At 46.8% G+C, this 14,267-nt stretch overlaps 1 protein-coding gene across 2 annotated transcripts in view; it reads right to left on the minus strand.

Annotated features, from left to right (window-relative positions):
• DIP2A (DIP2 acetate--CoA ligase A) overlaps window positions 1-14,267 on the minus strand; it is a 784,944-nt gene that overhangs the window by 440,142 nt on the left and 330,535 nt on the right. For both annotated transcript variants that reach the window (XM_078681430.1, XM_078681429.1), the window contains 3 exons: window positions 12,794-12,913; window positions 12,011-12,208; window positions 10,976-11,067 (listed from right to left, as the gene is read on the minus strand). In XM_078681430.1, the coding sequence (XP_078537556.1) occupies window positions 10,976-11,067; window positions 12,011-12,208; window positions 12,794-12,913 (410 nt within the window). The remainder of the gene's footprint in view (window positions 1-10,975; window positions 11,068-12,010; window positions 12,209-12,793; window positions 12,914-14,267) is intronic.

The following is a 14,267-nucleotide window of genomic DNA, read 5'->3' on the forward strand; positions in this document are numbered from 1 at the left end:
GCCATGGGATGATCTCTCTGTACTCCATCAATATTGGTCACCTGGTATGTGGCACCAGGTAAAAGTTGCCTTGAGGGGACTAGACTCTCAGTCACCATTGTGATGCTAGCCCCTGTATCTCTATAGGCCTCAACTTTTATACCATTGATGAGGGGCTCCTGTCTGTACTTGCCCAAAGTGTTGGGACAAGTTGTGAAGTTGGCAAACCCCATGCCAGTCTCACAGACAAGAGTATCTAAGTTTGGGGACCTGGTTAGGCCAGAGTCCCCAGGAACTCCCAAAGTAAATGCACCCAAATTCTTGGGGGCACTCCCACCACCTGGGGGATTACTACTAGTAGTAACAGGAGGTTTGGGAATGTTACTTGGGGGTATGTTTTCCTTATTGTTATTCTTTGGGCAACTGCTGTCAGTTTTTAAATGACCCACCTGTTTACAGGGATAACAATAAGGTTTCTTCTGGTTGTTGGAAGGATTCTGGGACCCACCCCCCTCAGAGGATTTTTGGGGCCCTGATGTGGTTTGATCTGTAGATTTATTCCCACCCTTCTCTTGAGGCTTGGTTGATTCCTTTTTCTGGTCACCACCTTGGTTCTTGGGCCTAATCCTGGTTCTGACCCATTTGTCTGCCCTCTTACCCAATTCTTGTGGAGAGGTCAGATCAGAGTCTACCAGGTGCTGGTGTAATAACTGGTTCTGACAATTATTTAAGACTTGCTCTCTCATAATTAGATTATACAATCCTTTGAAATCAGTAACCTTACTACCCAGTAGCCAGCCTTCCAAAGCCTTAGTGGCACAATCAACAAAGTCTGACCAGTCCTGAGACTGAGTTTTCTGGGTGTCTCTGAACAGCAACCTGTACTGCTCAGTGGTTAAACCAAACCCATCAACCAGTGCATTTTTCAGGACCTGGTAATTGTTAGCATCCTCCACTCTTGTAGTGAGGAGCTTATCTCTACCTTTACCATCAAAGGAGAGCCACAGTATAGCTGCCCACTGACTCTGGGGAATGCCCTGCACAGTGCAGGCCCTCTCCAGAGCAGCCATCCATTTCTGGATGTCATCCCCTTGCTTAAAGGGGGGCACTATTTTAGTCAGGTGTTTAGTATCTAAACCCTTCTCTCTATCTCTTGGGAGATTGCTGCCACCAGTGGGAGCTAGCCCACTTATCTGCTGCTCTCTTGCCAGGGCAAGCTTTTCTTTGGCCAGGGCAATTTCTTCCCTTTCAATCCTCAGTTCAGCTTGTCTCATCCTAGCCTCATGCGCCTTTCTCTGAGGGGAAGTAAATCTCCTCTGTGGAGGATTCCTTCTCCCCTGAGAAGAGGCATTAGAGTGCAGAGATCTATTGGAGTCCCTAGAAAGAGATCTATCTCTCCTAACTCCAAGGTTAGGCCCACTTCGGGTTAGTACTGGGGGGCCCCCAGATCCTAGCCCAAGTAAGTCTAAGTTGGTCCTAGTTAGCCTTCTGACTACCTCAAGACCCTTGTCTACCTCATCCCCAGAGAGTACCTCCTGATCCTCCTCCTCAACTGCTGAATCAGTGTTGGGGAGGTCTGGATCCCCAGAGGTTCCCTCTAAGGCTGGCATGCTCTCATGTAACTGAGAGAGCTTTCTGGCATCATATGTCTCTAAGAGACCTATCAGAAAGGGAATGGTGGGGTTAGACCCCTGCTTCAGTTTCCTGGAGACACAGATTTGTCTCATCTCCTGAAAACTGAGAGCTGCATATCTTGAAGTGACCTGTGGAGGGTCAACACTGACCAGGGGAGTCTCAGTAGAGTCCCCCTGAGTCGACATGCTTTTCTAGTGAGGTGTAAGTGGTGCACTTACCTACACTATATGTTTGCCTACTGATCCCTTGCTAGAGTTGTAGTTTAGGGTGTGCTAGGCCCTAGGAGCTACAACAGCTGGTTCAGTAGAACTCAGAGTATTCTAAGCTAAGTTATATGTACCTTTAGTACTTATGTGATCTTTCACAAGATATTCTTAGGGCATGTGTGGTAAAACAACAGCAAGCTCAAATCCCAACCGCTGCTCACCAATGTGAGAAGTTGGCCTGATGTGCAGTGCTCACTATTCTAGTGATCACTATATATCAGTCCAAACAACCCTTATTGATGATTGGTTGTAAGTCAACCTTATAGACCAGCTATCCTAGTAGCATGGATACGAGCAGTCTAAGGCTAAGACTCTAGAGGGCGTGTTAAGCCAGCTGTTTTACCATCACATTACCCCTTGAACACCCAGTGAAAGGACACCACACAAGTTGTTATGAAAATAAACAGTGTATTTATTTATAACAAGACTACCCTGGCTCTTTATGAGACAGGGAGCTAAGCACACAACAAAACTCTTACGAAAATACTTTTAAGTTAGCACGTTACACAAATGCCCGAGGGGCACGAAAAACCATATACGCTAAAAGTGGAATGCGAATTACTAGCAGGTAAGTAACAGTTCTAATAGGCTTTGGAATCGCTAGGACTGGACTAGGGAATCGTTAGATTACTTCTAGGAGACCTAGGGGACTCGGGTGCAGAGTGTGCACTCTCACGCGGGATGCGGGACAAAGTCTATGGAAGCTAGAATTCACAAAGTTAGTGTTCACGGGCGAACCCGACCTGGTAGGGAGAAAACGACAGTGGATCCTGACCCTTGGATAGTGAGGCTATGCTGGGACACCGGAGTGCCGAAGTTACCTAGCCCAGGGGCTGCAGCTGCATAGGTCTGAAAAGACGTCGGGGATCTCGTTGCCGGACCAGGAGCCTGGAAGGAAGAAGTTGCTGGCAGGCGACCAGTGAAGAAAAGTTCGATGGATCCAAGCCTGGATCAAGGAAGAAGAAAACCTGAAAGCAGAGGGGACCAAGTTCTTGAATCACTAGCCAGTGATTAAGTGGGCACCAGGATGGCACCGGGCGAAGTCACCGCAGCCAGGTGAGTGGGCACTGCTGGGCTCTGCAGTCTCTCGGACCAGGAGGCGTTGTCGGCGACCAGGATGGAGGTGCGAGCTGTCCCACGAAGGATGAAGTCGTTGGCGTCGAAGTTACCCAGGATTGGGCAACAAGCCTTGGCTAATTCAAGCCCACGCGGTGGACTCAAAATGGCGTCTTGAGTGGACCAGGAGGGTCCAGGGTGCTCCTCTTCTGGAAGGGAGCAAGGGCCAGTCTGGAGCAACCAGACCAGCAGCAGAAATGTCGTCGGGCGTCGTCAGGAAGGCCACAAGCCAACGGGCTAGTAGCCAAACAACGCGGTGAGCAGCGGAAAGCAGAAGGGCCCCACGCAGATCGTGGAGATGCTGGGGGGCTGCACCTCGGAGCTGGAGCTGCTCAGAGTCGGGGCTTCTCGGACCCCAAAGCACTCACCAGTAGATTACTCGGCGGGCTTGCTGGAAAGAAGTCGTGCAGTCTTGCAGATGGCCGGTCCCTTGAGGTCTCGTCGCACCCACGGTTCTCAGCTGGGCTGTAGAGGTGGGTAGAGGTCAGAGGTGCCAGGGAAGCCGGTTCTCGTCGAGCTGGGCAGTCGGATTCCGGAGGAAGGACTTACAGCAGACCGCAGTGTTCTTGGATGGTGCCTGCGGATGCAGGGTGACTACTCCTTAGTCACAAGGGAGAAATCTTAGGAAGAAGTCTTGAGTTCCTTTCGTGGAAAGTAGTTTCAGGATTCAAAGATGATCTGATCTGGAAGGGGGCCAGTCTCTACCTTTATCCTGAAAAAAGGGGCTGGCACGCGACTAAGTCCTGCCCTATGGGTGGGACTAGGAGGGGGGTGGTTACACCCACTTCCTTGGCGGGCTTTTCCCCAGCACAGGGTCTGGAGTGACCCTGGAACTGGTTCCAGCCAGCCTATGCACAGTGAGCACCGGGGTGCCACTTGCAGTCACCTTCCTCTAAAGCCCTGCCTACCTACAATACACAAAACCCTGTCTGGGACGGTGCTGGCACCGCCCCTGGCAGGAAACCCTTTGTCCTTATCTCCTGCTCTGGGAGGACTCCCAGCAGCAGGAGGGCAGACTTGTGTCTCGGTGGCAGCATCCATTTTGTGGATGCTAAGGCTCTGTCTGACTTTTAACCGGGTTATAGGTTACAGGCATGTCGTGTCCCTCTAGAAGGGTGGAATGCTAACCCCGTCGCCAGAATTGGCGAGGGGTTAGTATTCCAATTCGTATGACACCTTACTCGACATGTTTTGATAAAGCGATACCAGAGTTGGCACATAACCGCGAGGATTATAATGCACTTAAGAGTATATGGTATGCGATATCATGGAAACGGCTAAGGGATGGATCCCGAAAGCCGCAGACAGGCTCAGCTCATGCCAGAGCACCATCTCACACGATTCCAAGCACTCTGCCTTCAGGATTGTTAAGGCCTGCCATAGGAGTGACTGATAGGAGATCTGTGTGTCCATTTTAGGGTTAGATATAGGTATACTATATCTACAGCAAAGGGTGATTACACCACCTTGCCCCAGCTGTCAAGCAGCCAGTTGTGTCAGATTTGGATGGCCAGCCAGGGGTGGCATAATACATGCTGCAGCCCCTGGTAGGCCCTGGGTACACCTATGCCCTGGGTACCTAAGGTACACTGTACAGGGACTGATAAGGTGGCTCAGTATCCAATTTAGATATGTACCTAAGGTACATGGAATCCATTTTACAGAGAGAGCAGTAGGCCTGGGGTCCTGAATAGCAGGGCCCCAGGTCAACTAAGTCAGAAAACCAGCAAAACACCAGGCAAAAAGTTGGGGGCAACCATAGTCAGGGATCAACCTTCCTACAACAACTATTATACAAATAAAACGGTTAATTACATCATGGACAGTTAATCAGAGATCATAAAAGCAGCAGCATGATTCCTAATACATAACATCATACCATCATACAAGCAGTCTTGGTTAGTCCATTAAAGCAATAAAAATATAGAAAAGCTAATTGGATGTTGATATTTATTAAAATTAAACACTTATTCTGGAGCCCTGGATAGTAAACATCTTCTCTTCTGCCAGAAGGTTTCCAGATATTTGGCTACCGCAAACACAACCATGCCAGAAAGATCAGTTTTAAGAACCCTATATGCCTGGAGACAGTGGGTGAAGCCCAGGTTTTTACAGGCCGGTACAATCCAGTGCCTTCTTGCCTGCGCATAAGTTTGACAAAAAAACAATATGTGCAGTTCAGTTTCCTGCTCATGGTTGCACCCAGGGCAATGACTCAGGGAGGGCTCAGTCCATTTACTAGTGAAGGCACGGATTGGTAGACTTCCGTACCTCCACTGTAGGTACAGTTTCCTGGTATTAGTTGGAAATATGACATCTAGGATTACCTCCAATTTATAGGTGTCCTTGATCTTCAAGAAGGAATCGGTCAAAGTACCAGACTGTATGCCCTGTCTATATGCCATGATTTTACTTTCATGGTACAGTGAAAGCAACTGCTTCCGGGAAACCATGGGGCAAGCAATCGCAGGATCAAACCATAAATTAGCTAGTCCCAGGCGCACAAGCTCATTTTTTATGTATAGAAACCAGGGGATATTCCCTACAATCGAGTAGTCAGGATTTCCTGCAGCTCGGACATATAATTTGCCAACTCTGGTTTAGTCCATACTCTGCGCCAAAAGGTTAGGGGCCTAGCACCCAGATCTTCATCAAGTGGCCTTAATCCCAGATCAAGCCTCATCGGCAACAGAGGGGTACTAGGGGGGGAGTGATAAAAGCTGCCTGATGAATTTGTTCTCAGTTGCCACCAACTCGCGTTTGCACATGTGGCCCCAGAGTTCACTACCGTACATAACCGCTCCCCTGGCCTGTACTCTATATATCTCTAATGGGGGACCAATCGCCTTGATAGAAGATTTGTTTTTATTTATAAGGCTGACAACACCTCTCGCCAGTTGGGCCAGTTTAAGCTGAGACTTTATTTGATGGTGACCCCAAGACATATTCTCATTTAGAGTCACCCCTAGATATTCAAAGGTTTTTACCCTTTCCAGCCTATTTGCACCAATACATGGGTTAGGACGTGGTTTTGATGGGGGATTAAAAAGCATGTATTTGGTCTTGAGAGTATTAATCTCAAGGCCAAGATTTCCACAGAATGCCTCGAATCCCTTGAGAACTCGTTGAATCCCCATAGGTGATTTAGACAGCAGCAGGGTGTCGTCCGCGAACATAATCGCCGGCACCCTGCTGCCAGCAAGTCTGGGGGCATCGCCGTCCTCTACCCCATTTAAATGGGCGATTACCCCGTTGACATAGAGGCAAAACAGGGTCGGTGCCAGCACACAGCCCTGTCTAACCCCCCTGTCAACGGGGAATCTATTAGATAGAGAACCATCCCGGCCGCATCTAACCTGCGCATAATTATTCGTATGTAAACGAACAATCATATTTAGAAGGTGTTGCAGTACCCCCATATTAGATAAGACAGACCAGAGTTTTCTGCGGGGTACGAGATCAAAAGCCGCCCGTAGGTCTACGAAAACAGTATAGAGGCTGCCACCCTCCAACTTTACCGTTTTCCAATATAAAAGGGCCAAGCGAAAAATTTGATCTATGGTAGAGACTTTCTTCCTGAACCCTGCTTGATAGGGGCTCAGGACTGAATGATCAAGCATCCACTCTAGTAAACGGTCCAAGATCAGCCTTGCAAAGACCTTTTGTGGGACGCCTATGAGGCTGATAGGCCTGTAGTTGGCTGGGAGCAGAGGAGAGCCCTTCTTGAAGATAGGTACAATCTCTGCCCCCAGCCAAGTACTAGGAACCTCCATCCCACCCAAGATTGAGTTAAATGCGACCTGTAGATATGGGGCTCAGACAGTTGGTTCATGTCTGAACAAGTCTCCCGGAAGCTTGTCCAAACCCGGAGCTTTCTCCGCTGCGAGTTTGGCAATTGCGGCACCAACCTCCGCCACAGTAAATTCTACTTGGGCCACTAAAGGGCTAGGGCCTATCACTGGATTACCTGTGTCTTCTACGTGATCTGTGCTAGCCTGTGAATATAGGGTACGGAAGTGAGCCTCCCAGACACTAGGAGCAATATTAGCTTCTACTGCTGGTGTTGGATCCACAGAACCATTTTTAACGATCTGCCAAAATTTCCGGGCATCTCTAAAGTTAAGGGCACCCACCATTTCAGACCAGTTTTCATTATCCCACTCAATCTTGGCGGTTTGAATTACGTATTTATATTCATTCCTCTCAGCCCTAATCAGCACGGTGTTACCCCTTTGCTTCATGGCCTCGAGGAGTTCGGCTTTGGCCTTCCTACAGGCTGTATTGTACCATGAGGCTTTCAACGGCTTGGCATTCTTTTTCAATACTTGCGGGTTCAATACCTCCGCTAATGCACTGGTAAGCTCCAAGTGAAGGTCCCCGAGTTTATTGTGTTTCTCCACAGACGGGCATAGTGAAGTAAGTTCTTCCACTCTTTCTAAAACCGGGACTATTGTGGCATAAAGCCGGGAAATGGCTTCTGGATTCCCTATGACTTTAGCCCATCTAATTCTACGTCTATCGCTAGACAGGATTGCTCTAGGGTCCGGGGAGGTATTAGCCGTCTGGTTCTCAGTGATAGTGCCGGGCACCAGGAATTTCAGGGTCAGCGCATTGTGGTCGCTTTCATCACGTGGGGTTACCTGAAAGCTCCTTACCTTGGCCCAGTCACGCATCTCCACAAAGATATAATCTAAGCGTGACTCCTGCCCCAGTTTGTTAAAAGTGGGTTTCGGTGGGATATCCCCACTGACCCGGCCATTGCAGGCCCTTATAGAGTTATTAAGAGTCAGGGCCATACTTTGGGTAGCCAGCGGCGTCCAGGACTTCACTGTTGGGCCCCCTACAGGTGGTATATCTCATTGATCATCCTCTTCCAATGTGGTGCCCTCCAGAAAGGCTGGCAGCGGCTCGAATTGACAATTAAAGTAACCAGATATGGAGTGCCTCAGGGGATGGTACCAAGGAAGAGGGATAAATCCTCAATTGTTCCTGAGACATTAGTTACGCCCGTTGGTCTTGAATATACATTGACTAATACTAGTTTAGCCGCATTTGGCCATTCCAATACCACACTTTGGATATCCGCAGAGTTTGTCTCAAGTGTCCTTGCAGAACATCCTAAGTGTGTACCCACCCAAATGAGAAGTCCGCCAGACGGGCGTCCCTTCCCGCCCCATTTTGCCTGGATTGAAAATGAGGCAAAACCAGTGCGCCAATAATCCTCCCTGGCCCAAGTTTCCTGGAATAGGCACACATCTTGCATGTCAATAAATGACCCCCATTCAGGCAAGGCAAGTTTATTTAATATCCCTGCCAGATTCCAGGAAACAATTGACAGGGGACCTAGTTCTCCATTTACTCTTTGGCTATTACTCTTTGCCCCGTTTAGAGCTCGAGATGGTAGTGCCTGGGTTGTAATTGGGCTACTAGATCCACTTAGATGTTTAGTATCCTCACTGTTGCTATCCGGGGGACAGTCCAATACTCCTACTTGACTGTCGTCATCATTAGTTTCACCAATTAGTTTGGAGAGTCAATCTACACCCTCCAGATCTGTTAGGGGATGAAACCTATTATACACTGGGAAAGGGTGCATTAACCTGTGAGATGGATTAGCTCCCCAAAGTCCTCTCTGTCGGGGGATAGAATGAGAATTATGACATCCATTATTCATAACCCCTGGGTAAAAATAATCAAGGCCCAGGCGCCAAATCTAGGTTCTCTTCGAATATGGTCTACCACCCTTGTGTCCCTAAAATTCACTAGAATACAGTCCTCTTCGAGATCTTTGTGGTTGTTACCCACCCAGTGGACCCTTCTAACACCCAAAATCTCTGTGTTCAGTGAAGGGGGGAGAGTTCTATTCCTATTTAACCAGAAAACCACCTTATTATTCAGTTCCCTATAAGATTCTGCTTTTCCTGCCCCTAGGGTTCGTACCCCCACTAAGACAATTGTGTAGGGTGCTGCCTCTGGGGGAAGGTTTAAACTGAGGAGTTGGTCTTTACGAACCTCCTTATCCTGGTGCAATTGCCTATGAGACCTTCTATCTGCTGGTCGGCCACTCGATACAGGCTGCGGTGCAGATGCCGAGTCCGTCGCCTTCCCACCAAGCCTCAGTATGCCTACTTGTTTCCTCGGGTAGGATTTTGGCGGTAATATGTTTGGTTTATTTTCTGGGTTTTTTCTAGAGTCCTCAGCAACCACCCTAGCAGTAGTACTGTGACCCGTTTCCTTTATGGTGATGTCCGGGGGGGTTAATAGGGACATTACCCTTTGCAAGGTCAGCTAATAAAAGTGAATTTTCTCAGACCTGCTTTTCAATCTGATCTAACTTGGAATTAATCATCCTAGTTTTCTCTAGGAGCGGCAGCATCAGAGATTTCATCAAAAATTCGATTTTCCCCAGGAGGTCACCCTCAACAAAAGAAGGACAATCAGGGGGGCTAATAACTTCTGTATCTGCCCTTGAAGAAGTAGAGAGTTGAGCAGCAACTGTCGGGCCGGGTTTAAGATCTTCTTTTGTTGTTTGGCATGACGGCCCTTCAGAGAGCTACCCCTTCTTTTCTTACTGTTGGGTTTCGTCCTAACTGGGGACCCCTGGATCAAAGTGGGGGAAGATAAAATAACTAACCCTGGGGAATTATGCAAACCAGCGTTACCACTACTAGGGGACAAGCTCGGGGAAAATAAGTTTGTACTCGAACTATCTGAAACATCCCCAACATCCACCAACCTAATTTCTTCCCCCGCAACATTAGTATGCGCCGGAGAAAGCGTCGACCCTATGCAACCTAGGGAAGATCGTTTTCCCGTTATTAAATCCAGAGAGAGATGCTTTTCTGCAAAGGCAATCTCCTTTTCAAGAATGGTGGAAGCTCTCTTAAAGAAGTGATCTAGGGTACCTGTAACCACCCCGGCAGAAGTAGGAATTGCAGCATTGCGATTTTTTCCAGACCGCAAAGACATGATAACTTTAACCACAACTAATCCACACTTTTAGGTATAAATCACAATCGTACCTGTGTACCATAAAACTTTTTCAGGAAGTATAGATATCTACAGAAAACTAATAGTATGCCAAATAAAGGAGGGGGAGCTAACCCACACTTTTAGGTATAAATCACAATCGTACCTGTGTACCATAAAACTTTTTCAGGAAGTACAGATATCTACAGATAACGAATAGGATGCCAAATAAAGGAGGGGGAGCCCGGCCCGTCCTTGAGCGACCTGGGACGGCCCTAGACGGCCCGCCCTTTGCCTGGGCTTGGCCCGGCGCCCGCCCGCGCGCGTTCCGTGTGCGCGTGGGTAGAGGAAGTTATGTAGGAGGAGGTGGGGGCGGGAAGAGGACCAGCTGCGGCAGATTGGTCGCCGCACTGCAGGCTGGTCCTCGCAGTCCTGCCGCGATTTGCCAGTCAGTTAGTTCCTCCTGCTACAATGACCGCCACTGAAGGTCCACACACACGAGCGGCTCCCGCGAAGTGGGGGCCGCGAGAAGTCAATAAAATCCTTGTAAAACGGGTCCGATAATCCAGCTATCCTGATGGACAGGAACAGTTCTCCCTCGTTGTTTTCCCAGCAGAGCGACACCGCATTCAGCTGCATTCAGTTTTAAAGATACAGTTCAAGTACAACATTTTATTGAGTACATGCTAGATGAACAGCTGTAGTTCCAAAGTCCCATGTTGGCTTCCAAGCGCACACCAGAATCTCAGATGTATTCTTAGGCACAAAACCTTATGAAATCTTTACATTTTGTATTAAGGCCCATGTGACTATTGCTATGTGCCCATTGTTTACTTCGGTTTTCCATTGTCTTATGATTGGGAGTGATAATGTTCCTATTCTTTGCTTCGGTTTTCCTTTGACTGTAATTGCACCTCCCTATCTTGTCTCATTTCCCATTAATGAAAGCCTTTGCGCTCATCTCCCAACTACATCCCCATAATCTGAGCACATGAGGAAGATCAACATACCCGATCTCCTGGTTTGAGTAAGGGCTCGTTCTTAGTGCTGAGCTTGTTGAGTAGGGTGTAGGCCAACTTCATGCTCCGACTCCACAGCTTGCCTAAAAGGTAAGAAACAAAAAATAAGAAAGCAAAAAAAGTGCAATCAGAAAGAACATATCACTAACATGAACCTAGATGATCAGACAAAACTAGAAAACTGCAGAAAGGAAGGAGTGGCATCAAACCCAATAACTGAATTCAGAAAATCCAGATACAACTTCACAACTGCAGGGAAGAAACGCATAATCTAAGCCCAGATCAACAGATTGAAAAAATATCTCATCCCAAACAACTGCAGACAGAAAGCACAAGTACAACCAGAAACTGTACAGAAGAAGTCCAGGCAAAATAAAGTAACTAATTAAAAAACTCGAGCAATAGGAAACCTGCACACAAACAACAGACTGCCTAGCCAAACCCAGCAAACGAACAGCGGAAGTACAAGCGCAACATCACAACTGTGGGTTGTAAGCCTATGCAAGACATTCTGACAGTCAAATTCCGGGTGCCCAGGCACAGAAAAATGAACACAGACGTAAATGCGTGATGCAACGTTTGTACACAGCAACAATAGACACAATGAGACAAACGCAAAAAGGAAACCAATGCTGACCAAGCAGCTACACAAAGATAGCCCAGTAACACGTACCTAAGAACTGAATACAGGAATACACACACAAAAGGAGATGGGAAACAAAGGTGCAATCAAATACTGCACAGTTGAATAAGAACAGAATACAAGCATATTCCATACAAGCAACCAATGAACGTACAGACAAAACTTGACAACTGCACACAGAAAGCACTAACACAATCCAACAACTGTCCAGAGAAGCACTGCCTGCATATAGAAAGTCTAACAAGATAGCCGAATGTAGGTTTTACTCTGGCCATATACCTCTGTAAACCATATAAACTTTGTGTTGTAAAGCTGACTGTTCAGAGTGCAGCTAACTCAAACATTTGCATGTTAAAGATAGATATCAACTACATAAAGCTCACCATAAGTCAGGGTATAGATGGCTTTTCCTGTGGTATCCAGTGCTGTCAAACAGGGAGTTTTCGGCTGCGTAGTACCCCAACGCTGCAGTGCCGCCAGGAGAGAGGGGGGCCAGTTTGTAACCACACCCAGTGGCTCACCTCTTAGCGGGGTGGTTTCATTCCCCTCTGCTTTGGGCTGGTTAGGATCAGGCTGCTGAACTGAAGACAAGACAGGTGCAAGACTTGTTAAATCGATCAAAATTAAGCACTGTTGAACAAAAACTTGAATATAGAAATCAGCACTCTTGCAGCTCAATTGATTTCAGAGGCTTCAGAGACCAGGTGCAGCTGTTTTCATCTGTTCTATCCAACTTGTGTGCTGTTTCCCTTTAACTGTGGAACTGGATAGAACCGGACAGCTCAAAAGGGAAAATGGAGAGGGCTACTTTCTCAAATGTTGGTTGTGAATACATTTCTTCGTTCTGCAGCATAGGCCATTTACTATATTTGAATCTGCTAGTACTCAGAGAAATGCAACCTTATTTGCAAAAAAAAATACCTTGAGGTGGAACGCTTGGAAACAGACTTGCAGGGCATGCTATGTGATTGTCACTCTAACTCAGAGTTAGTTCAGTGTTCTGTGCTGTGAAAAATGATGCACTGAAACAAGACTGCTGCACACAATGGCCACTGTTTGCATCAAAGTGTTCAGAAGGAAGACAGCCTACAAGGTTTTGGGAAGAAATGGAGACAGATATCAAAAAGGCGTGATGTGTGCTTATTTCAGGAGCACAAAGATTTTACCTTCTAACAGTTCTTCAAAATCATCCACAAAGAATTCTTTGAGGGGCGGACGCTTTGGCCTCTTCAAAGTGTTCAGAAGCTGCTGGATTTTGGAAGACACCCGACTATTGATGGGAACCCCTGTTAGTGACACACAGAATACAGTAGCACACATGTAAACATCAAGAAGCAAAATCACTTTCACAATAAAAACATCACTGTCACACCTCTCTCAGCCTCTCTGAACAGCTGAACTTCAACCCCCTACCACATTTACAGTTTTCACCACCATCATCAACCACATCTAGAAACCCTTCACATAACGTCTATAAATTATCTTTGTAAAACTCGGAAGAAAAGCTTAATACATGAAATCTGGGATTACATCACGTTAACACAGTTATATGATATCAAATATGATTTAACACATTGTTGTTCTAATGGCAGTAATTCCTTGCTGCACAGCCCATGCATCTCTGATCCTAATGTACTGACAGACACAAGTCACAAGTAAACAGACAGAAGAATTGAAAAGAGGTTGTTAAACAAAACTACAATACATAAACCTATGATAATGCTAATGGGGCAAGAGCATGAAGGCAAAGAGGCTAGTTTATCACAGATTAATAATCTTACACATCTATGATGCTGAGAAAGACAGATATTTCATTTCACATGATGCAAAAAAATAAGGCAGAAAGTCAATAGTATACATAAGATTAAACAAGTTAAAAAATATGATACTGTAACCCTACTTCACAGCATGGTAGGGGTGGGCGGAACTTGAGTAGTCGCGCTACGCAAAACTCAGCGAAACGGTAAAAAATCTCCACGAGCACGCAGAGTTCCACGAGCACACCGAATTGCTTGTTCTGCCCATTCGCAATGCTTTTTTCCTGTTTGCAAACGCTGTTTGCGTGCTCGGGGAGCAATATCTTGCGCACACGCATTTTGAAAGCGCCAACAAGCAAAAAATTCAGCAAAGCAGTGGAATTTTTGGCAATTCTGCGTTCTCCGCGGAACGTGAAATTATCCAAATTCCGTGAGCGGAACGGAATTTACCGCACAGGTCTACAGTATGGCACTCTGATCTTTTGTAAGCTGTCTGAAGCAGCCCTTATAAACAAATGCACCAGTGCCCCTGCAATCCACACACTACAGCTACCGCTACCACTACCACTATGAAGTCAAAGGCCCTTTCCACACTACGGCTAAGTTTGTTTTGAGTTAAATGACAAACAATAGTTTAGAAAATAAAAAACAACACAAAAAAAAGCAAAATATTTGGAGCAAGAGGCTTCCAGAACGTGTTTTTGCTCCAAATTGATGGGGTGAAAGGTGCTCATTAATAATGACCAGATCGACAAGGAAGTGTAATGTGGACACAGTTTTTAGGAGTTCTACTAAAGGTTTTGTCTCGCAGTGATCTTTTGGTGCACCTAAATCTTCTCATCAGATCGCACAGGCAGCTTAGCATGGCAAGCAGGTCCTTTGC

The sequence above is a fragment of the Lissotriton helveticus genome, chromosome 3_1 (genome assembly GCF_964261635.1).
Source record: "Lissotriton helveticus chromosome 3_1, aLisHel1.1, whole genome shotgun sequence".
In the NCBI taxonomy this organism is placed as follows: Eukaryota; Metazoa; Chordata; class Amphibia; order Caudata; family Salamandridae; genus Lissotriton; species Lissotriton helveticus.